At 41.6% G+C, this 21,291-nt stretch overlaps 7 protein-coding genes across 7 annotated transcripts; 3 read left to right on the top strand and 4 right to left on the bottom strand.

Moving 5' to 3' along the window:
- Positions 1 to 5,099: 5,099 nt before the first annotated feature.
- Positions 5,100 to 5,594, bottom strand: CLUP02_12893 (uncharacterized protein; the record flags this gene model as incomplete). The annotated part of the gene is made up of 1 exon (XM_049291852.1): positions 5,100 to 5,594. One exon carries the CDS (start codon positions 5,592 to 5,594, stop codon positions 5,100 to 5,102), a length of 495 nt encoding a protein of 164 aa, XP_049148998.1.
- A 671-nt stretch (positions 5,595 to 6,265) lies between these two features.
- On the top strand, positions 6,266 to 7,878 carry CLUP02_12892 (uncharacterized protein; the record flags this gene model as incomplete). Its single annotated transcript, XM_049291851.1, has 4 exons — positions 6,266 to 6,526; positions 6,587 to 6,906; positions 6,971 to 7,184; positions 7,252 to 7,878. 4 exons carry the CDS (start codon positions 6,266 to 6,268, stop codon positions 7,876 to 7,878), a joined length of 1,422 nt encoding a protein of 473 aa, XP_049148997.1.
- A 462-nt stretch (positions 7,879 to 8,340) lies between these two features.
- Positions 8,341 to 9,207, bottom strand: CLUP02_12891 (glycosyl hydrolase family 11; the record flags this gene model as incomplete). The annotated part of the gene is made up of 4 exons (XM_049291850.1): positions 8,341 to 8,502; positions 8,578 to 8,781; positions 8,852 to 8,894; positions 8,948 to 9,207. The coding sequence occupies 4 exons, from the start codon at positions 9,205 to 9,207 to the stop codon at positions 8,341 to 8,343; spliced, it is 669 nt and encodes a 222-aa protein (XP_049148996.1).
- A 1,593-nt stretch (positions 9,208 to 10,800) lies between these two features.
- On the top strand, positions 10,801 to 10,932 carry CLUP02_12890 (uncharacterized protein; the record flags this gene model as incomplete). Its single annotated transcript, XM_049291849.1, has 1 exon — positions 10,801 to 10,932. One exon carries the CDS (start codon positions 10,801 to 10,803, stop codon positions 10,930 to 10,932), a length of 132 nt encoding a protein of 43 aa, XP_049148995.1.
- A 1,153-nt stretch (positions 10,933 to 12,085) lies between these two features.
- On the top strand, positions 12,086 to 12,769 carry CLUP02_12889 (uncharacterized protein; the record flags this gene model as incomplete). The annotated part of the gene is made up of 2 exons (XM_049291848.1): positions 12,086 to 12,146; positions 12,210 to 12,769. 2 exons carry the CDS (start codon positions 12,086 to 12,088, stop codon positions 12,767 to 12,769), a joined length of 621 nt encoding a protein of 206 aa, XP_049148994.1.
- Positions 12,770 to 13,195: 426 nt separating this feature from the next.
- On the bottom strand, positions 13,196 to 13,969 carry CLUP02_12888 (uncharacterized protein; the record flags this gene model as incomplete). The annotated part of the gene is made up of 1 exon (XM_049291847.1): positions 13,196 to 13,969. One exon carries the CDS (start codon positions 13,967 to 13,969, stop codon positions 13,196 to 13,198), a length of 774 nt encoding a protein of 257 aa, XP_049148993.1.
- A 3,274-nt stretch (positions 13,970 to 17,243) lies between these two features.
- CLUP02_12887 (aromatic amino acid aminotransferase) lies at positions 17,244 to 20,723 on the bottom strand (the record flags this gene model as incomplete). The annotated part of the gene is made up of 5 exons (XM_049291846.1): positions 17,244 to 18,196; positions 18,279 to 18,406; positions 19,026 to 19,243; positions 19,296 to 20,461; positions 20,546 to 20,723. 5 exons carry the CDS (start codon positions 20,721 to 20,723, stop codon positions 17,244 to 17,246), a joined length of 2,643 nt encoding a protein of 880 aa, XP_049148992.1.
- Between the last annotated feature and the right edge of the window lie 568 nt (positions 20,724 to 21,291).

Below are 21,291 nucleotides of genomic sequence, written 5' to 3'. Positions count from 1 at the left end.
GATTAAGTTAAGGACTAGCTAAAGGATAATTTATAAATAATATTAATTAAGCTTAAGCGCATAGTTAATTATTACGTTTATTATTTAAAATATTAACTATTACTAATATTATAAATCTTTTATAATACTCTTTAAAATTATAAGGGTATTAAAAATAGCTTATAATTATTATAATAAAAGAGGAGGACTTAAATAACGAGGAAGAGGAGGATTTACTATCTCGTTTATATACTATTTTTATTAATAATTATAAAATCCTTTTTTTATATTAAATAGCTAGTAGCTCTACTTAAGTATATCTTACCTCTTTTTTAACTATTTTAATTTTTACTTAAAGTAAAAAATAATTATTATAATATAGAATAGAGAGTTATTTAACTTAGTATAATACTTATTAAAGACTTATTAAATATTAATAACTAATAATTAGAAATATCCTTACGAGTTAAAATTATTATTAAAAAGTAGCTCTACCTACTCCCTAGGTATATACTTAGATTAAATATAATAAGGAATATTACTTAAAGTTAGAAATTAAAAAAGAGGTTAAGATATAAATTAATAACGAGCTAATTACTAACAAAGTAGTATTATTTACGTTAATTATAATTACGACGCTACGATTTAAAAAGCTATAAGATCTATCTTTTTTTTAAAAGGTTTATTATATAACTTTTTTTATTTTTTAAAACGGTTGATAAAGTACTTAAGACTTATTATTATTTTTTATAAATAGCTATAACTATTTCCTTTACCCTAGTCTTAGTATTTTATTATTTAAAAATAAAGTAGCTTAAGTACTACTTTTAGCTTAATTAGTAGTTACTAATTATTATTATTAGAAACGTTTTTAATAAGGATCCGTTATTTTAGATCCTTATAAGCTCGACTAGTTACTAAAAAAGTATAAATCTACTTTCTCTTTTATAAAAAGCGCTATATTATAAAATATATTAAATTCTATTTTATATTATTATTAAGCGTTAATATACGCTCTTATAATAACTCCTTGAAAAGAGTAAATATATCGTTCTTATTAGTTTTATTATTAACTTTAAAAAAGGTCTTATATTATTAAAATAACGAGCGAATAAATTTAATAATATTCTAAAGCTTATTAATAAGGCCCTTTATATACTAAAGGTTAAGATCTTTTTAAAATTACTTAGTATTAATTAATATATTTAATTCTTATTTAAATACCTCTTTATTATTACTAAATAAAAAGGCCTTATTAACGAGGTTAAAAATATAACCGTAGTACTTTATTCTCTAATTAAGAATATTTTCTTAAGTATAAGTATGAAATAATATAGAATATAAGTAACCTAAGTAAGTATTATTATTTAAAGTATTATCGTAAATAACTACTCCGACTTAATTACTTAATTCCTAGTTATTTATTATTAATTTTATAATCTAAGTAATATTAACCTTATTATAAGTATTATACTATTATTATAAAGTAATAAGGTATTATATTTATTACTTAATATAGTTTAGAAAGTAAGTAAAAACGGTAATAATAATATTCCGTATTAATAAGGTTTATAAATTAAATAATAAATAGACTTTCGTTATTAACCTCCGGATCTTTACCCTAATTATATCTTTTTTTTTAATAAAGATTTTACTTAGCTCCTTTTTTATATTTCCATATAATAATAAGAGTTCGTTAGTAATATTATAATTTAACTAATAAAGGAGGGCCTAGAAGTAAGGATTATAAAAAGTTATAAATAGGCTATTATTATTAATAATATACTTAATTACTAATTTTTTAATTCTTATTACTTAGCCTTTTATAATAATATTAAAAATAAGTTTCTATCTCTTTAATATAAAGTCGTACTTAGAGGATTTTAATAAATATAATAACTTACTAAAGCTTAGATTTATTATTTAGTATTTTAATTTTAAATAAGCCGTTACTAAGCTCGTAGTTACTATTTTAAAATAAATAATAATACTTATTTTATTATAGTAACGATAAAACTAAAAAACTTCGCCTCGAATATTTGTATTATAAATCTCTTAAATAAAGACCTCCTCTAAATAAATTTATAACTTTCTTAACTTTACGCCCTTCTATAATATTAAATTATTATTAATAAAAGTCCTCCTTTTTTAAATTACTTTTAAAAAGGCGAGGAGGTTATTATGATTATTAAGATTAGTTAATAATACGAGGCTAATATTAATTAGGGTTTATAATTATAAAATAATTTAAACTAATAGCTACGTACTAAAGATCGTACGACTTATTATTAATTAATTAATTATAATATAGTAAATTAATTAATATATAATTTAATTAATATTAATAATAATTATAATAATTATAAAGGGTTAGAAGTAGTAGTACGTAACTTCGTTAGTTTTATTAATATTAAGAAAAGGGGGTACTAAAGGTTTTTTAAATTTTTAAATATAATAAAATACTAAATTTAGGGCTCTATAATACTTAGGCCCTTTTTTTTTATAATAATTACTAATAATCTATTGAATTAAGTAATATAATACTAAATTTATAATTATAAATAAGGAGTCGCGGGTTCGAATCCTACTCTAAGTATTTATATTTTTAATTATAAACTTTTTGTAAGAGATTAGGCTATGAGCACTTAACCAGCGAGGCTACAATGTAGGTATGGGTGTATTATAAGACTAAAGCTTGCAGAGTCCTTCGTAAGGGCTCTGCTTCCTAGAAAGTTCTTTCGTAATGAGATCCGTGCACCGGTTGCTGAGTCATCGGCGTCCTGTCGCCGGCCGCATCCCGAATCCATTACACTTTTATAAGGTATAGTTAAAAATATTAACTTTTAATTAGCCCGGCCCCGGATTTTCTTTTTTCTAAGTAACCTTATATTTAATTAAATACGTTAAATATAAGGCCTTACGATATTTAATTATTTAACTTACTAAAATTCTTATATTTAACTATTTGTTTAACTTATTTATTTAATTAATTTAAATGGGTATAAGCGCTAGTGACGGGCGTCTAAGGCCGGCGATATTTAGTGTGCAACTATCATCTGGGTCTCTGGTTGAGAAACCATACCTTGTATTTAACATCATACCTTTTATAAAGCGTTACCTAGATCTCCTAGTTGCTGACATCCGTAGTTATACAATGGAACAAGTCACACTTCTGCTCTCCATAGAGGTTCAGTCAGCAACCGAGTATGACCGGAACAATAATCCTAGATCTTCTAAGCATCTTGACTGTGTACTTGAACCTGGCCCAGCAATAATTTTGGCTTTTTGACAAAAGCCGAAAACGTACTCGTATTCTCTTTGCGGATCTGAATCCGGCTCCTCCCATATGGCCCGCTGCTCTCTGTCAGGCCGAAGCTGCCTGCCATGGCGGGGATCATGGTCCGACCTCCTGCCAAGAGCCATAGCAACGCTGACTAGTCTATCCGCCCCTCCAAGGAAGCCTTGATGATAAGCACCTAAAATGAAGCGTCGATCTAGAAACGAGTTCCTCTTGCATTCGGAATGGAGACAATCCGACTGCTACTCTGCTCCTTCGGGTTAAAATGACCCCTTCCCCCCTCCAGGCCCTCTAGAGGCGGAGAAGGCATCGTAAATGTCGACTCGGTGACGCTTTGATATCGACAACTGTCTCCCCCGCGCGCCTAGCATGGGTTTTCGTAAATCCCGCATCCCCTTTCTCGCAGAGCCGTTTTTGGTCGGCAGGGGCCTCAGGAACGTGGAAGCTTTCGGTCTGATTCCACTGGCTGTGGTTCAGGGGTCGAGGAAGGGCTATCTTAACCTTATCACAGGAGGTAATCGGCCAACCCGCAACTCTATTAGCCAACTTAACTAGGATCAAATTAGATCTAAAAGTCGTTGCTTGAACATATTAAAGTGATCTATGTGATCTCATCAAGCTGTCTGAGATTAGAAAAGACCACATTTCCAAAGATTTCTGTTGAAGCTCTCGAAATCCAACTCTCATTACCTTATGTGCTCTATCAGAATATATCTCAAAGTCATCGAAGGATCGCATTCGCTCCTTTCTTGTAAGCATTTGCAATCCATAAGAGAAAACATCCGAAAGATGACACATTCTGTTCATGTTAATCCAAGGGTTCGAGTAAGTTGGAAAGCCGGCCCTCTTTCGCCAAGAGTGTCCAACACGATGGGTCGCGTCATGCATCCTCACTGCAACCAGGCCACGCCACCACCAGCCCGCACTTTCTGCCAACTTTGAAAGGGGAAAAGATATAACAACCCTGAGAGGAATGTAGAGCCGGGAATATGGAGCAATGAGGTTGCGGTCGCTTTTTCAGAGAGGAAGGTGGCAATGTTAACCGTGCTCTAGACCCGTTCTCACGGTAGTCCTTGGCGGGAGTGGCCGGTCAAGACCCATGGCTCCCGCAGGCAATACGCGGGGATACTGCAAGGTTGATATGTGGGCATTTCCGCTTTTGAGATTCAATCGCCTTCGGGAACTACCAACGGCCAAAGGCGAGAGCGTTCGACGAAGACTTCAGAGCTCAGAAGACTGCATTTTCTCCTGAAATGGGCTCTAACCCCGCGGGTGGAGCATCGCGTAAAGATCCCTTAGCGAGTCTTGGGCCCGCCCATGATTCAAGGCTCGATGCGGGTGCAATGCCTGTCTAGCACAGCGGTTACTGAAGCAGTTGCTTGGCTATTATTCCCATTGCCAAGATGTAGCATCACCGTCGAGGGACGGCAACTTTTAACTAGCCTGGTATAGTCTGTCGGCAATAACTGCAACCCAGCCCATAGCATGTGAAGTTGTAAAAACTTAGACCGGGGATAACGTCGGACGATGGGCGTCTCAACACGCCGCAGCCGTTTTGTGCTCAGCACTCAGTTCGTCTAGTCGTCATTACCAGGCGCAATTCTTTCCCTTGTAGTCCTGTGAACCCTCGTTGGATCTCCATAATGCTTTTGGTGGTGTTTCTGCTCGGTGTAACTTGTCGGCGCGCGGGGTGACCCGTGCCTACAATTTCTTGGCTAGGTCACAAGTATGTATCCAACGAGATCAGATTATGAGAGCTGACACGACTGGCTGCGCCTACATGCATCTCTTGCGTGACGAAAGTTTAGGCGATTATCTGCGGCTAACATAAGTAAGGCACCCTTGTCACTAATAGCCCCGACCTTTCCGTCCTTGTAGTTACGACCACCAATGAGATGCTCCCCAATTGTAGTCCAAGCTTACGTTCCATGAGCTGTGCTAGGATCGCTCGGGAGCCTCCTCTTGAGTCTCGAGACTTTACATGTAGGTACTCACCCATCGGTAGAAATGACCAAGAGTCTGAGCCGGTCCGGGATCCTGGGTTGCATTCCCCCAGCCGTTGCAACTTCCCCGCTCCCGGGATTCTTGAATCAGGATGCCGGACTGGCAGGTTTTGACGACTCGGTTCTCTCTCAACCCGATTCCAACCCCGGCATAGGTCGCCAATTATAGACCCGTAGTGCACCTCGCGGAACCAGGCCCGAGACCTAAACCATGCGGGAGAGTTGCACGTAGTGGAGCCGCATCCTGGAGTTCTCATTGCGCACTTGGGGTCACTTCCACGATGTAAGGGTACAGCACTGCATCTAGGGGTCATTACACGTAATCTAGTCACGCGCATGGCCAGGACGAAATCACTCAACCAATTTCATGTCTTGGCAAAGATGGCGGAGCGGGCTTCCTAGGGAGGTTGACATGGACTTCAAGATGGGGTACCTTTCCGCCGGCCTGTCTGCCTGGCGGTCAACGTTCTCTGAATCTTGAGAATCCTCGTAAATCCAATACTCATGATATCCTGCAGACTGATCCGGTGATCGGAGTAATACGGAGGCCTCACAACATACCGTTGCCCGCGTCGGCTTTCCCAGGTTGAGAATGTCAAGTCCGCAGAGTCACGCTGCAGCGTGTCATTCGCCGCCTATAGTTGTCGTGATGAGAAAACTCTTGCGTCTGCTAGAAGGCCAAGACAGTCCATCGAAGGAAGCGACGGGAGAAAGTGATGGTTCAATCTTGGCAATGGTCGTCGACGCGGGTATCGAGATTGGGTCTACGACCTCATCCTCTGTCGTTCACAGTTCACTTTCCTTCATGGAAGAAAGTTCCAGTAGGGACACAGTTTGATTGGGATTGCTCTCAAGACTCTCGAAAGTTTAGGTGGGAAGTACCTGTTGAGACTTGTGATAAAATGACGACGATTTCCGTGCGACGATCTGAATATCCCCAATCACAAGCATCAACTTTCTATCTTATCAGTAAACTCAAGTCATCATGCATCTTCTCCATGTCTTTATCGCTGTCTGGTTCCTGTTGGTGGCTTCTGTAGCATCTCAAGAGGCCCCTATTTGGGTTCAAGGTGCTCTTGAAGACGCGACTGCAACTGACAATGCCTTCAACACAGGCGGGACAATTGTCGTCAATGGCTTTACCATCAATGTGCCAAAGAACCTTCTGGTACAGTTTCCAGCTGCCTGGGTGCCCTGGAAAGAGTTTGTCGCCAATAAGGCGGATTTCACCGGATATGAGACTTTGGTATAGATACCGGGCATTCATCTCGAAGTCAAAGAGAGCATTACTGATATCCGCGTATAGGTCATTGGAAATAGCATCAACGGAGAGCCTCGTGTTGCTCAAGTCCAACTCTACGAATTTTTCGAAGGGTTGAGCAGTGGCTTTGTTGAGTCTGTAGACTTTGCGGATGGAAGTCTCAAGATCCAGAACGGGCCAACCGTCAGGATTTCAGACCCGAATGCTGTTTTCTCAAAGGGCTATACCGGCGCGCCGTTGATGACTGCGGATGATCAGAGTCCCAGTATCACGTCATTCTCGGGGTTTCCCATGTGCATTCCGCGCAATGGGACTGATCCTCTCTGTCCTTTGAGCAACCGACCTTTTGTCGGGCCAGGCACTTTGTAAGTCAATTTATCCCTTGATATCGTCATAGAAGTCCAGACAATAAGCTGACTTTGAAAAAAGTACGGCACCTGACCCAGTTGTAATGGCTCCATTCCAAGCCGGCGATTTCATCACCTTTTCCGGGTTCCGTCGAGGCGCTGAGGTCATTGCCTTCAGTATTGTGGCGCAGAACGTGCAGATCAATACTCTCGGCGATGTCGTCTACGTGAGAATGGAACTTGGTCTGCTAGGAATTGACAATCCAAATCCCAATGCTGAGATTGCGGAGTCTCGAGTAAGTGCGATCAACTGGACATATCCTAGCCATATTGGTCAAATTGCTGACAATTGACCTTCTGCAGTTCATCGGCTTTGTCTCCAATAACCGTGCCACAGTCTCTCTGTACGCGATGGACGTTGATCCCTGTACAGGCGCCACTACCGACCGCATCATTGCCTCCATGGGACTTCGCGGTGGCCGTAATGCTCAGAACAAGTTTGAATACCGCAACAACATCCTCTTCAGGTATACCCGAGAGTACCGAGTCACCGCTGAGATTGATGGAGTAGCCAAGACCCGCGTGACCAAGAACGGAATCACTGCCGGGACATACGTCCAGCCTGTCAACGTGTGGGTCCCCGGAGAGCAAGATGTGCCTGGTGTTCCGCCAGTCTCATACGACTTCTCTCAGATGGAGTTCCTGACGAAGGGCGTCGGCGCTGACGATGATGGCAATGTTTGGGGTCCCCTCGAACCATTCCCTCAAACCGGCGTGCTCATTGAGCCACCCGTCTGCGCTACAGCTCGGGGCTTGGAGTTTGAGAAGCGAGGCCAGATCGGCAGATGGTATGGCCGAGCTCGCGCGGATGCAATCTCCCAGGCAGAGAATGTTGATACCACTGAGGCCTTTGTCAACATTGCTCCTGATGAGGCTGCAGCGATCGCGGAGAAGAAGGCCGAGGAAGAAGCTATCAACGAGTCTCCCTGAGTACCTCGGGATGATTGGTGCTAACACAACTTTTGACGATTGGAGATGTGTACGGCCATCCCGACGCGTACCGCCAGTCCCTTCATTACATTCTACACTTTTTTTCATCTCAACATCAATCACCACAAATGTTTCACTGTAGATACTTTCACTCCCTGCAGCACTTGTCTGCAAAATATACGACACAAGATCTCTTATACAGTAGTCAATCATCATCGCAGAATTGCCTTTCTCAGCTTAAGAGAGTGGATTGAAACTTCCATCGTGTTCTTGCAAGGAAGACTATGTACACTACTTCATACCAATTGTTGAATGTGTTCAGAAGAATGGAGCATATGTACAGCAGAAAGAAACTGGGAGCTGGCAGCTCCAACATCCTGAAAGACAGTATTGCTCACCGGAATTGAAAGCAGGTGAAAGTTGTCTTTCAGATAACGCCTCCCAACCAACAAGTCTTAATCATCAAGCAGGAGTATTGACGGTAATGCTAGCCGATCCGCTGCTGTAATAACCCTCGGTGGCCACGATCATGTAATTATGGGTTCCGAGGTTGAGCCCGACTGATGCCCAGGCCGCGAAATGGTTGCCAGTTGTTACAGTACCACCGGTGCGCTTGGAAGTTCGCTGTTGGATATATCGTTAGTCCGAATTTCTCTAGTACTGTAACTAGTCTGGAGACTTTTGACACAGGGGACTTACAATGGACCAATACTGTTGGAAGGTCTTGGTGCCCTCAATGCTGGGCTGGTTGACGCGGGTGCTGACATAGATGTCATAGGTGCCGCCGTCACTGGTGACAGAACCCTTCTTCGTAGCAGCGGAAGCTGGGTTGTAGGTGCCGTAGTTTTCGACAATGTAGTACTCAATCAGAGGGTTCTGAGTCCAGCCGTAGACAGCCAGGTACTGTCAAACAGGTCAGTTTTAGATGCACCAGCACACCGTCGACTCTTCAATTCCTGTCGCGTTTACTTACACTATTTCCATTGGGGTTGTAAGTGCCAGAGTAGTTGATGGTCCTAAAAGATCAACCGATTAGAGATGCTGTATGTCATAAGAGATATAGACTTACTTGGAGCCTCCCGGGTTCCAACCCTTGCCTCCGACAAAGTTGCCGCCGCCGCCTCCCCAGTTGACGCTATAGGAGCCGCCGGCGCCGTTGGTGTAAGTGACTTGGGACCCTCCATCAGTCCACCACGAATAATAGTATCCGTTGTGGTATCCGGTCGAGCTTGGAGTGGACTGTCGCTTCTCGATCAGTTCCCCGGTAGGACTGGCAATGGCTCCGAAGACAGTCGCCAACGTAACAAGCGCTCTGGAGAAGGAAACCATGGTGGTGGCTCTGTTTGATCAATGGAGTCTACTATTCTGCAATGGTTGAGTTAGAATTGTTCTGCTACTGCTGACTACCGGATCTATGCCTCTTTTATAATGTGAAGTCGGATGCTATTCTTGTCTGACTGGACGGGAAGAATTGGGCGAAATGAGGCTAAACGTGTCTGATAGCAACCGCATCGATACATCTTACACCCAATGACTTTATCGCGGTTGAGACAGAAGATGTTGACATGACTGGGTGATTACAGAAACGCCCTCGTGACAAGTTCGGCGTTACGCGGCAGTTGCCTTCCAAGTTTGGTACACTAAGCACTTGGGACCTTGGCACCGGGAGATGGAACTCAGGCTAAATCACACATTTTGGTGTGTCGCCCGACGAAATCTGGGGTACAGCGGCACTGCAATCTCTAGAAATACTCTCGATAGTGAAGATCTGCAAGCCGTCCCGCTCTTGCAGCGGGAACGATTTTGCCATCACATTTTACCCGTCGTCTAGACCTAAAATGTATATTATCACACCGGAGGGAGAGCTTGGCCTCCGATGACCAGATCTGGTATCGGCTGAATGGAAGCCATCGTGAGTCAACGCATACTGCTGATTGGTTTGCTCGCAAGTGCGACCCCGTTTTGCGGTTAATGGTGAAAAAATTCAACCTATACCGAAGCAAGAAGCTTCGTCCCGACTACTTGAGTTTTGAGGTTGAGGAGCAGGTAAAGGCATCGCCGAGTTAAAACATTCTTTCCTTGAGTGAATGAACACAAAAAAAGTGTGGCAAGAAGAGTGCACTCAAGTGATATGCTCGGGTGAAATCACATGTGGTGTCGGAGCATATGATTGATGCACATTCGAGTTGAGTAGTTTACTACTAAATGGGTGAAAAACGTGCACTAATCTTTGCATTTCGTTCCAGGTAGGTGTCTTTGAAGGCAGGAGAACGGTGGAACGATGCAATATGCTACTTCGACCGGCGGCTGTTCAAGTTGACAATGTGTGAAGAGTACTATAGGAAAACGGCGGTTGCACGTGACTAAGTTTCACGCAATTGATCTTCCTGCAACGCCAAGGTGAACGACACTGGGGTTGACTGACGATTTGCTTCCGCTTGTGTAAATCTATGGTGCCAAGGTGCATCACCTGGGCCGGTGGATCGATTTGAGTTTAGCGAACAGTAAGTCTATTCCTGACGTCAAGAGAACGAGGTCTAGGAACTTGCCAGGCTAAAATTGCTAAAATTGTTATGCCAAGAAAATTTACCTCATCTGGAATTGAAAATCACCTCTATGATTGGGGAATTGAGCACTACAGTGGCTCAGAATAATTCTCCTGATCGTGACCAGGATGCGGAAACACGATCCTGTCCACGGCAAAACTTGCCGCGGACCTGATACAGGCACAGGTTCAGGAGCTGGGGGCCAGGCAAGGATAGGCACATTCTCTACCGAGAGCGACAATCTCGCAGTCTGCACTCTGTAACAACAATAGCGCGACAGAGTAAGATCAGGTGGCATTGGTGGGCTGTGGCTGTGTGGCCTCAGCTCCTGATTCTCACATCGCCCAGACTCGTCGCAAAGTCGGCGCAAGTCAAAATGAGCTGGAATGAGAGCGTTAATGACACATCCTTAAGACGGGTTTGGACGATCAACTTTTGGAGAAGATGGGACTTATCTGGGGGAGGCCGAGGACTGCGCCGCGGAAACAGAATTCAGCGAGGCAAATGATTCAATCGTTGAGGTGGTCGTTTCTGATTATTTTTATTCACCCAAGAAATCCAATCGTGATTCGAGTCATTCCGTGACAAATGGCTGTAGTGATCTACAAAGTCGGTGGCCGGCGGCCCCGATCCCCTCTAGGCAAAGACATCCCCAGCCCAGCCCTCGACCGGAGCATAATGCACGATTCCGGGGGAGTCCATTTTTCTGTTCTGCTCTTGGCGAAAACAAGAGTCTGCTCCTAGAACATCGCGCGTTTGAAGACGGCCTCGCTTCCGGAATCCCTGACCACCAAGAGGTCAGAGGTCACCCCAAAACAAGCGTCATTTCTAATACGGGAAGGCAGCAAGCTTAAAGCAGGGTTCCCACGTTATCCCAACAATTGGCTCTTGTCAAGAGAGACCGGGCCTCTTTCAAAATCATGCACAGCGAAACCCAGAAGTGCGGGGGTTCGCGTTTGGCAGAACAAGCTTGAATCTGGTCTCAAGGCCCGCCAGGGGCCCTGGGCAACGAGACCTGTGGAAAAAATCTGGTCCCATCTGCGGTCCAATTGTAGCCCAAGTTGCATTAACTTTAAAGCTTGAAACGGCGATGCGGACAAGTTTTGCGACAAGATTGGTGAAGGCCCTGGAGGGGAGTCCGACCTAACCGACTTCGAGGTGTGCCGAAGAGCCGGGGCTACCCTGGTCTGCGGCACAATAAGCCTCGTTTGAGCTGCTGATGTGACGGGATGATCAGGCATCTGAACAGGTCTTGTTGCAGGATGAGGCTCATGGCTGTCATCTCGAGTCAAAGAAACTCATCTGGAGTGTTGCTGAACGTAGTGGTGCACTGGTGCTCAGGTGACACCGCCATCCGGAGTTTCAGGGTGTGACAGCAAAGTCTGTATGTAAGCATTGAGCATGTGGTGGTGGCATACCATCGAGGACTGGATCTCAACATACATAAGAACATGAAGAGGATCTCCAGCTCCGGCACAAGGCTTCTCTTCTGTTTTGAGCGTCTATCTGGCTATCTCCGTTCTACTTCTTACTATTACATTCATTCCGTGCTGTGCGCGGCTCTCTTTAATTGAGCTCTCATTCATTAAGACCTGGTGTCACTTGCACAAAGAATAATACCACTCACTGTCACGAAGTACCAATACAACCTTATAGTCAACATGAGATTCTCAACTGCCGCTTTCTTTGCCATTGGCCTTTTGGCTGGCAACGTCATTTCTGGTAAGCTCATCCTTGATTACGTTCCAATCCCACGAGCCTAAGTGTACTAATACGGTCCCCCAGCCCCCGCGGTCCAAGGAAACGATGTTGCCCTCCCGATCGAAGTCCGTGCAGAGGACTTCGTCGCAAACGACGCCGCCCACCTCGAGGCCCGAGCGAAGAAGAAGAGGGCTGCCGGAGCGGCGGCCAAGAAGAACAATGGCGCTGCCGCTGCCAAGGCGAACGCCGCCAACGCTGCCGCGGCAAAGAAGAATACCGGTGCTGCGGCGGCCGCGAAGAAGAACAACGGCGCTGCCGCTGCTGCCAAGAAGAAGAACGCCAATGCGGCAAAGAAGAATGCAAACGCGAAGAAGAATGCCAACGCTGGTAACAACGCCAATGCGGGCAACAATGCCAACGCTGGCAACGCGAATGCAGGCAACGCCAACGCTGCCAAGGGCAAGGGCAAGTCCCAAGCCGAGTTCTCTGGCTTGGCCTGCACCGATGGGAAGGGGGCTGGTGCTTGCAACGCCAACGGCCAGTGTGCCGTCAATGGCAAGACGACTGCTATCGCTGGCCAGTGTGGTCAGGCAGCGAAGAAGGCCAACAAGCGCTACGTCTCAGATGTCACCCACCTCATTTGAAGCAGCAGCCGTTGACGAGGGTTCGTTTTGGCGTAGGATTGGGCGGCATGGACTTCGTGGATTTTATGAACAAAAGGGGGAAATGATCATCGAAGCTTCGCCGACTCCATATATGTGTAATGAAAATTGATCGAGTCTCAAGCTCACATAGCCTCCTCATTTGGGTAGCAACATCAGGCGAAGTTCAATGAACACAAACCGGAATTCAGGTACCCCAAGGGATATGATGACATCTATTTATGCGAGCTTGCTTCGTTCCTAGCATCTGCTCAATGATGCATACGCGTGTTCAAGAAGTTTTGGATAGAACTTTGGATTGTGGGCCATGAAGCAAAGAATGATGGGTCGAGTTGTTTCTGATTCATACTTCATTACAGCAGACATCTACGACTTCCTTTCCTTTTCAGCTTCCCTATCAATTCGCTGCTAGGACAATATAATACCAGTTGGTGTTCTTATATCCTCGGGAAATTGCCGTGGGTTCCATCCAGCGTCCGACTGGTCTCCACATTCACGGTATTCGGCATTGGAAGGGATGACGAGCCGCTCGCAGACGAAGTTCCTGGCAGCCTCTATTGCCATACGGGTGGGATGAGTCGCCGCCATTGCCATTGGTGTTTCGGAACATTGGCATCCTTTGGCAGAATGTTGCAGATCCAGAACCCCTGCGTCGATCAACTCCTGCCAGAATTTGACATCTCTGTCACGCTGGACCCGCCGTTCTCCATCGTCTGCATCAATACTTGACGTAGAAGATGGTTTCGGGTTGACATGTCGTCTGTGGGGTTGCTGTTGGTCTCTGCCTTCTAGGACCGTTCCGATGATCAAGAGCCACCTGACTGCATCACACTTGAAGTGTCCCCTGATCAGAGCAAGTGCGGCGCCGACATGCCGGCTCTTCGCAGCGGCGATCATTGGCATGAGACCACGGAGGTGGCTGAGGCGGTGGTATGGGTTTAACCAATGGTGAGGTTTTGCGTTGTCCCTAAGTCCAAAAGGGCCATGTCCTTTAGAGAGCAACTCACGGATGGTTACCTCATCTCCGCGACTAGCAGCGACCTCAATAAGTGACCTGGCGGGGCGGCAGTAATCTGAAGTCGACTGAATCGAAGGGTCAAACCCCCATTTCTTTTTCCAGCTATGCTGGTAAAAGTGTCTTTCTAGAGCGTAAGGCGTGTGTATAAGTACGTTGAACACCATAGAGCAGCGCTTATACCCATTCAAATTAATCAAACAAATAAGTCAAACAAATAGTTAAATATAGGAATTTTAGTAAGTTAAATAATTAAATATCGTAAGGCCCTATATTTAACGTATTTAATTAAATATAAGGTCGCCTAGAAAAAAAGAAAATCCGGGGCTAGGCTAATTAAAAATCGATATTTTTAATTATACCCTATAGAAGTTTATAATTAGGAATATAAATACTTAGAGCGGGATTCGAACTTATAACTCCTTATTTACGATTATAAATTTAGTATTATACTACTTAACTAAATAAATTATTAATAATTATTATAAAAGAAAATACTTAAGTATTATAGAGCCCTTAATTTAATAGTTTATTATATTTAAAAATTTAAAAAACCTTTAGTATCCCCTGTTTTTAATATTAATAAAACTCACGAAGTTATATACTATTATTTTTAACCCTTTATAATTATTATAATTATTGTTAATATTAATTAAATTATATATTAATTAATTCGCTATATTATAATTAATTAATTAATAATAAGTTATATAATTCTTAGTACGTAGCTACTATTTTAGATTATTTTATAATTATAAACCCTAATTAACGCTGGCTTCGTATTATTAACTAATTTTAATAATTATAATAACCTCTTCGCCCTTTTAAAAATAATTTAAAAAAGGAGGACTTTTATTAATAACGATTTAATATTATAAAAGGGCGTAAAGTTAAAGAAGTTATAAATCTATTTAGAGGAGGTCTTTATTTAAGAGATTTATAATAAAAATATTTAAGGTAAAGTCTTTTAGTTTTATTATTATTATAATAAAATAAGTATTATTACTTATTTTAAAATAGTAATTACGAGCTTAATAATAGCTTATTTAAAGTTAAAATATTAAATAATAAATCTAAGCGTTAATAAGTTATTATATTTATTAAAATCCTCTAAGTACGACTTTATATTAAAGAGATAGAAACTTATTTTTAGTATTATTATAAAAGGCTAAGTAATAAGAATTAAGGAATTAGTAATTAGGTATATTATTAATAATAATAGCCTATTTATAACTTTTTATAATTCTTACCTCCGGGCCCTTTTTTATTAATTAGATTGTAGTATTACTAACGAACTCTTATTATTATATAAAAATATAAAAAAAGAGCTAAGTAAGATCTTTACTAAGAAAAAAAATATAATTGGGGTAAAAATCCGGAGGTTAATAACGAAAGTTTACTTATTATTTAATTTATAAACCTTATTAATATAGAATATTATTATTACCGTTTTTATTTACTTTTTAAACTATACTAAGTAATAAATATAATACTTTATTATTTTATAATAATAATATAGTACTTATAATAGGGCTAATATTACTTAGATTATAAAATCGGTAATAAATAACTAAGAATTAGGTAACTAAGTCGGAGTAGTTATTTATAATAATACTTTAAATAATAATACTTACCTAGGTTACTTATATCTTATATTATTTTATATTTATACTTAAAAAAATATTCTTAACTAAAAGATAAAGTACTACGGTTATATTCTTAACCTCGTTAATAAAGCCTTTTTATTTAATAATAATAATAAAGAGGTATTTAAATAAGAATTAAATATATTAATTAATACTAAATAACCTTAAAAAGATCTTAATTTCTAGCGCATAAGGGGCCTTATTAATAAGCTTTAGAACGTTATTAAATTTATTTACTCGTTACTTTAATAATATAAAGCCTTTTTCGAAGTTAATAATAAGATTAATAAGAACGATATATTTACTCTCTTTAAGGAGTTATCGTAAGAGCTTATATTGACGTTTAATAATGATATAAAATAGAATTTAATATATTCTATAATATAGCGCTTTTTAAAAAAAAAATAGATTTATACTTTTTTAATAACTAATTAAGTTTATAAAGATTTAAAATAACGGATCCTTATTAAGGACGTTCTTAATAATAATAATTAATAGTTATTAACCGAGCTAAAAGCGGTACTTAAACTACTTTATTTTTAAATAATAAAATACTAAAGCTAGGGTAAAAAAGACGGTTATAACTATTTATAAAAAATAATAATAGGTCTTAAGTACTTTATTAACTATTTTAAAAAATAAAAGAAGTTATATAATAAACTTTTTAAAAAAAAATAGATCTTACGGCTTTTTAAATCGTAGCGTCGTAATCGTAATTAACGTAAATGATACTACTTTATTAATAATTAGCTCGTCGTTAATTTATATTCTAACTTCTTTTTTAATCTCTAACTTTAAATAATATCCCTTATTATATTTAGTTTAAGTATATACTTAGGGAGCGAGTAGAGCTGCTTTTTAATAGTAATTTTAACTCGCGAGGATACTTTTAATTATTAATTATTAATACTTAGTAAGTCCTTAATAAGTATTATATGAAATTAAGTAACTCTCTATTTTATACTATAATAATTATTTTTTACCCTAAGTAAGGATTAAAATAATTAAAAAAGAAGTAGGATACGCCTAAGTAAAGTTATTAACTATTTAATATAAAAAAGGGATTTTACGATTATTAATAAAAATAGTATATAAATAAGATAATAAGTCCTCTTTTTCCTCGTTATCTAAGTCCTTTTCTTTTATTATAATAGTTATAAGCCACTTTTAATACCCTTACGATTTTAAAAAGTATTATAAAAAACTTATAATATTAATAATAATTAATATTTTAAATAATAAACGTAATAATTAACTACGTACCTAAGCTTAATTAATATTATTTATAAATTATCCCTTAGCCGGTCCTTAACTTAATTTAATAATAGATTAACTATTAGCTAACCTATTTAATATTAAGTAAGCTTATACTTATTATTTTTACGATCTTTATAATAATAATAAATTACGAAAAAATATTTAGCCTTATAAAGTTAACTTTAACTTTATAATAATTATTAATAAGATCCTTTATACTAAAAAAGGTCTAATATTTTAAGAACTAGCTTCGTAGTAGTATTATAAAAATAAAAGGTTAATTTTTTAATTAAAAGAGCTAATTAAAATAAAGTTTATAAGTTAGTATTATAAGGACTTTCGCAATAGCTTTATTGAATTCTTAATTAAGAAATTAGTTAAATCTATTAATTAATTATTAAATAATTAAATATAGCGCGAGAAATGAGCTAAATAATCAAATACGAACCTTATATTTAATTTATTTATATAGGTATAAGCGCTGCTATAGAGTGCCCATGTTTGACGGCCTCCTCCAGACACGTGTCAATGGCATGTTTTAACCTTTCATTCCTCCTGTTACTGCCGTAATAAGTTTTGAAAGCTTGCGATGCGGCATTTGGTTATCCAATATCAATTGGAGTATCTCTAGCTGTTGAGCGCACACAGCTTCCAGAAGAATTTGACCCAAAGCCTTGCTCGGTACTCTTCGGTCTGCGGCATCCAAAAGAGCACTCATAGTCTCCAGGTCGTCAAAAGCCATGGCTAGCCTCCAGAAGTGAAGATCGTAGAATCTAACGCCCTTTATTTCCTTTCCTCGGACCGTCTTCGTTATCTTTTCTCGTGAAGTATTGATCTCGTAGTTAATCAGAAGAACAGCGAGGTTCGAACTGCCACTCCTGATCGCAGCTTCCATGACTGATCCCAGCAGCGAAGAAGCAGCGTATCTTCCATCCCGAGATTTTGTCATCCCAACAGAAGATAGTGATTTAGGACCTTTGTTCAGGATCTGAGATAGTACAAGTCTCTCCGCGTCTTCTGATTGCAGATAGAATTTGGCAAGGAATAGCAGGTCTTCGAATGGCTCATTTGTGACGACGGGATCCGTCTCCGAAGGAAAAAGCAGCTTTTGAAAATGATCACTGAAGAGGTCCCAAATTCCATAATGTTTGACTGCATCTGGAAGATGGACGGCTTGTTTGCAAAGATGATGGATGCGTCTGTACCGTTCTTCGCTGTCGAGATTCAAGCCATCATCTCGTATTGTCCTATCAGTGATGGCGTTGATCACTGTAGCTAGGCTTGTACTCCACGGTAAATGACGATATGGCTGGATCATGAGGTACTTTGCCAGGAAGAAGCTTGCATTACCGCGATGTTGCACGCGGCACTGGGGTGAGGCCATGTGCGAGTGGTCTTGCTTGGCAAGAATGCCGACTTCTGGATTGCGCCTCATCTTGTGAAGAAGTTTGGTTATGTAGATGGCTCTCATGACAATGATCTCGAATAGCTCTGGCGTTCAATTAGCCCTGCTACAAGAAAATGGCTGATTCTGAAGGCGTGAACTTATTGGCCGTGATGAGAGGACACTCACTCGACACACGTAGAAGACGCGTTGCATCTCTCAAATTGAACTCGCTCTCCTCATCGTACGCAACGACGTCTTCGAAGATTTGATCAAGGCATTCCAACGGCAAGTCCAAGAGGCGTGTTGAGTCTATGCTGCAATCCATGGGGGCAAGGGCTCGTCCCTGATCCCTTTGAGCCATCGGAGCGGTTCCTAGCAGTTTGGTCTTCTGGTGGTGGTGTTGTTGAGGAGATTTTGCCCTAGTACAAAGCTCTCGAGAAACCTTGGATACGTGGATTTAGAAGCGAATATATTCAGGAGAAATCGAGTATAAAAATTGGTCCATTCCACTTTCTCATCAGGCTAAGAGGTTACATAAGTATCGAATGGGTGGTAAAGCGGTTGTAAGCCTGGGCCCCCTGTCGACCCAGGATAAGATTCCATTGGCTGAGTCCGATGTCACCAATATCCCCACTGAGGCCAATTCGCTTGTGAGGCCATTCCCATCGATGACCATGTGCAGCAGCAATAGTCATCGGTCAATCTCATCTTTTGCCTAGAGGTCTTTCGTTGAAACCAGAACCAAGCGTATCCTAAAGCGACTTTAATGAGCACAGCTATACACATTCATAGTTCTATTACCCAAAAAGCTTCACTTTCACGTTCATTATTGTTCTCCGCCTACTCCTTCTCGGATTCTCTCTAGTTCTGCGAAATTCAAAACGTCAATCACCTCGTCATAGTTGGAAGATTTTTCTCAACGCTGCTCCGAACCGTTTGACTGCCTCTTCAATTTGAACCAGGGGTGCGGCAGCGAATGTGGTCCGGAAGAAAATCTCATTCAGCGGAATGTGCTTGTTGGCATTGAACCAACTACCCCGAGCAATGAGAGCGCCTTGAGCCAGTGCCTCTTGCCATATCTCCTCTTCAATCTCATTCGGAGACTTCGTTGAGGCATCGGGGTGTTTTTGCCAGTCCACGCCTAGCCATTGCTGCAAGGGTTTAGTAAAAGAACATTCTACATGCAAGTAGTGTAGTACTCACAAACATGCCCGCCCGTGCCGGCTTCCATGCGACGATTTCTCGGGGCAAGTGCTGTTCGCAAGCTCGCACCATGAAATCCCGACGCTCAGTATACTCTCCACGGATATGTAGCATCCACTCAAGGAACCCGGCATGGCCCCAAAACTCATCTAGAAGCTTGAAGAATGCGAGTTGACTGAATCCGCTAGGTCCCTGCGTTGATACGTCGGCATGGGTTTTGTATCGCTCTACTACTGCTTGAGGGGCAGTAATCCAACCAATTCGAGATCCAGGGCTGATGACCTTGCTGAAAGAGTCCATGCGCATGACACGCCCGTCTACGTCGATGCCGAGGTATGTCGGGACGATCGCGTTTAGTAAGTCTGCCGGCGACTGAGGGGTGGTGGAAGGTGTTGTCAGTTCTGCGGATGGGCTGTAGGCGTCCATCTGAAGCCAGTAGTAGGGATCGTCTTCCAGAATGATCAAATCGTGTTGCTGTGCCACCCGGTAAATACTTCTGCGACGCTGTAGACTTTGAGTAGCACCAGTGGGGTTGTGACCTGTTGGGACGAGGTATAATAGGAATGGCTTCGCTGCGTTCTCGTGCTCTGCTGGGTTCCATGTGTCCAAGACCTGGAGGAGGCTCTCTGGCAGCAAGCCTTCTCCATCCATGTCGACACCAAGGAACTTGACACCCATCGGCTTTGCAGTTTCGACTGCCGTCGAGTAGGTGAACTTCTCTGACAGCACATAGTCACCAGGTTTGGCGAGCATGCGAAGGGCCATGTCTAGCGCCGAAGTGTTGCCAACGGTCATGGTGCATCCCCAATCTGCATAAGGGGGGTTATGGACCATCTCGGTGTGTTCAATGATCCATCGTAGAAGTTGCGGAGACCCGCTACCTTGACCATAGTTCAGCGCTACAGAGATATCGAACACGCTTCGGCCCTCGGAAAGGTCTGTTTTGCTCGATCGGAAGCATGCATCATCAACGGAGGAGTCTGATGCAGACTTTGACCTGGAGCTGCTTGGAACGAATGACGGCGTGAACGAGAGTGTCTCGAAAGGAAGGAATTCGCTGAGTGGTATACCGCCGCCAAGAGAGATAACATCCGGATTCTGTAGGTGCTTGAAAGCTGCCTTTAGCGAAGATCCTGTTCTCGCTGTCGATTCGTGAGTTAAACGGTCTGGTAAGTATGGCAAGGTTAGCTCTACCGCAAAAGCTCTCCGCTGTCACTGTCACAGATTCTGAACTAGAACCAAGCACTCACGGTTCCAATCTTTGGCTAGTGGCTTATGCTTGTCTGTTCTGGTCTTGAAGTCTTCGGTGGTACATTGAGCTGCGACGCCCCATTTGCTGGCCGGGACCGTGCGCCGAGCCGGCTTCAACACGGCATCGGTGACAGTGTCCGGGATGGAGGCATGGTCGGAGTTGATGTATTCGCCCATAATTATTCAGGTGAAGATGCTGGAACTGAGTCACAATGATGTTAAACCCAATGAGCTAGAAGGATCCGTGGATGTCGAGATACCCAGACTAATTACTTATACAACGACGTTCAATGCTTTGCTAGTCTGCGTTGAACCCATTCCGATGGCCCTTGACTCACGTCGAGCCGTCGGAGAGAGGGTCAAATAGAGATAGGAACAAATTTAATGGAGTCACAACCTAGATATCAGCAACGATTGGCACCGATTGATGTCTCACTTGTGGATAGCTGTAATGACATTCGCGCCTTTCCTCGCTCTCTGTGAACTAATCGGCGCAACCTGCTGCTCCTTATCGGGAATGTTCCTGTCAATAGCGCCCTAAGAGTCTAGGATGGTGGGGGGAAACAAAAGAGAAATGGGACTACGGCGTGAGATCGGAGTGATGTGGGGTTCGGAGTGTCAAACTCAACGTCGGAGTCAAAGGAGACCAGACCTCGCCGAAATACTTCTCTCCGAGCTGAACCTATGAATTCATTTCACAACAAGCAACAAACAGTCTCCATGTAATCTGATGATGGTACATATG

This window comes from Colletotrichum lupini, chromosome 6 (genome assembly GCF_023278565.1).
Source record: "Colletotrichum lupini chromosome 6, complete sequence".
Lineage (NCBI taxonomy): Eukaryota > Fungi > Ascomycota > Sordariomycetes > Glomerellales > Glomerellaceae > Colletotrichum > Colletotrichum lupini.
Note: the sequence above shows the minus strand (reverse complement) of the source record. Positions and strands in the feature narration are given on the sequence as shown.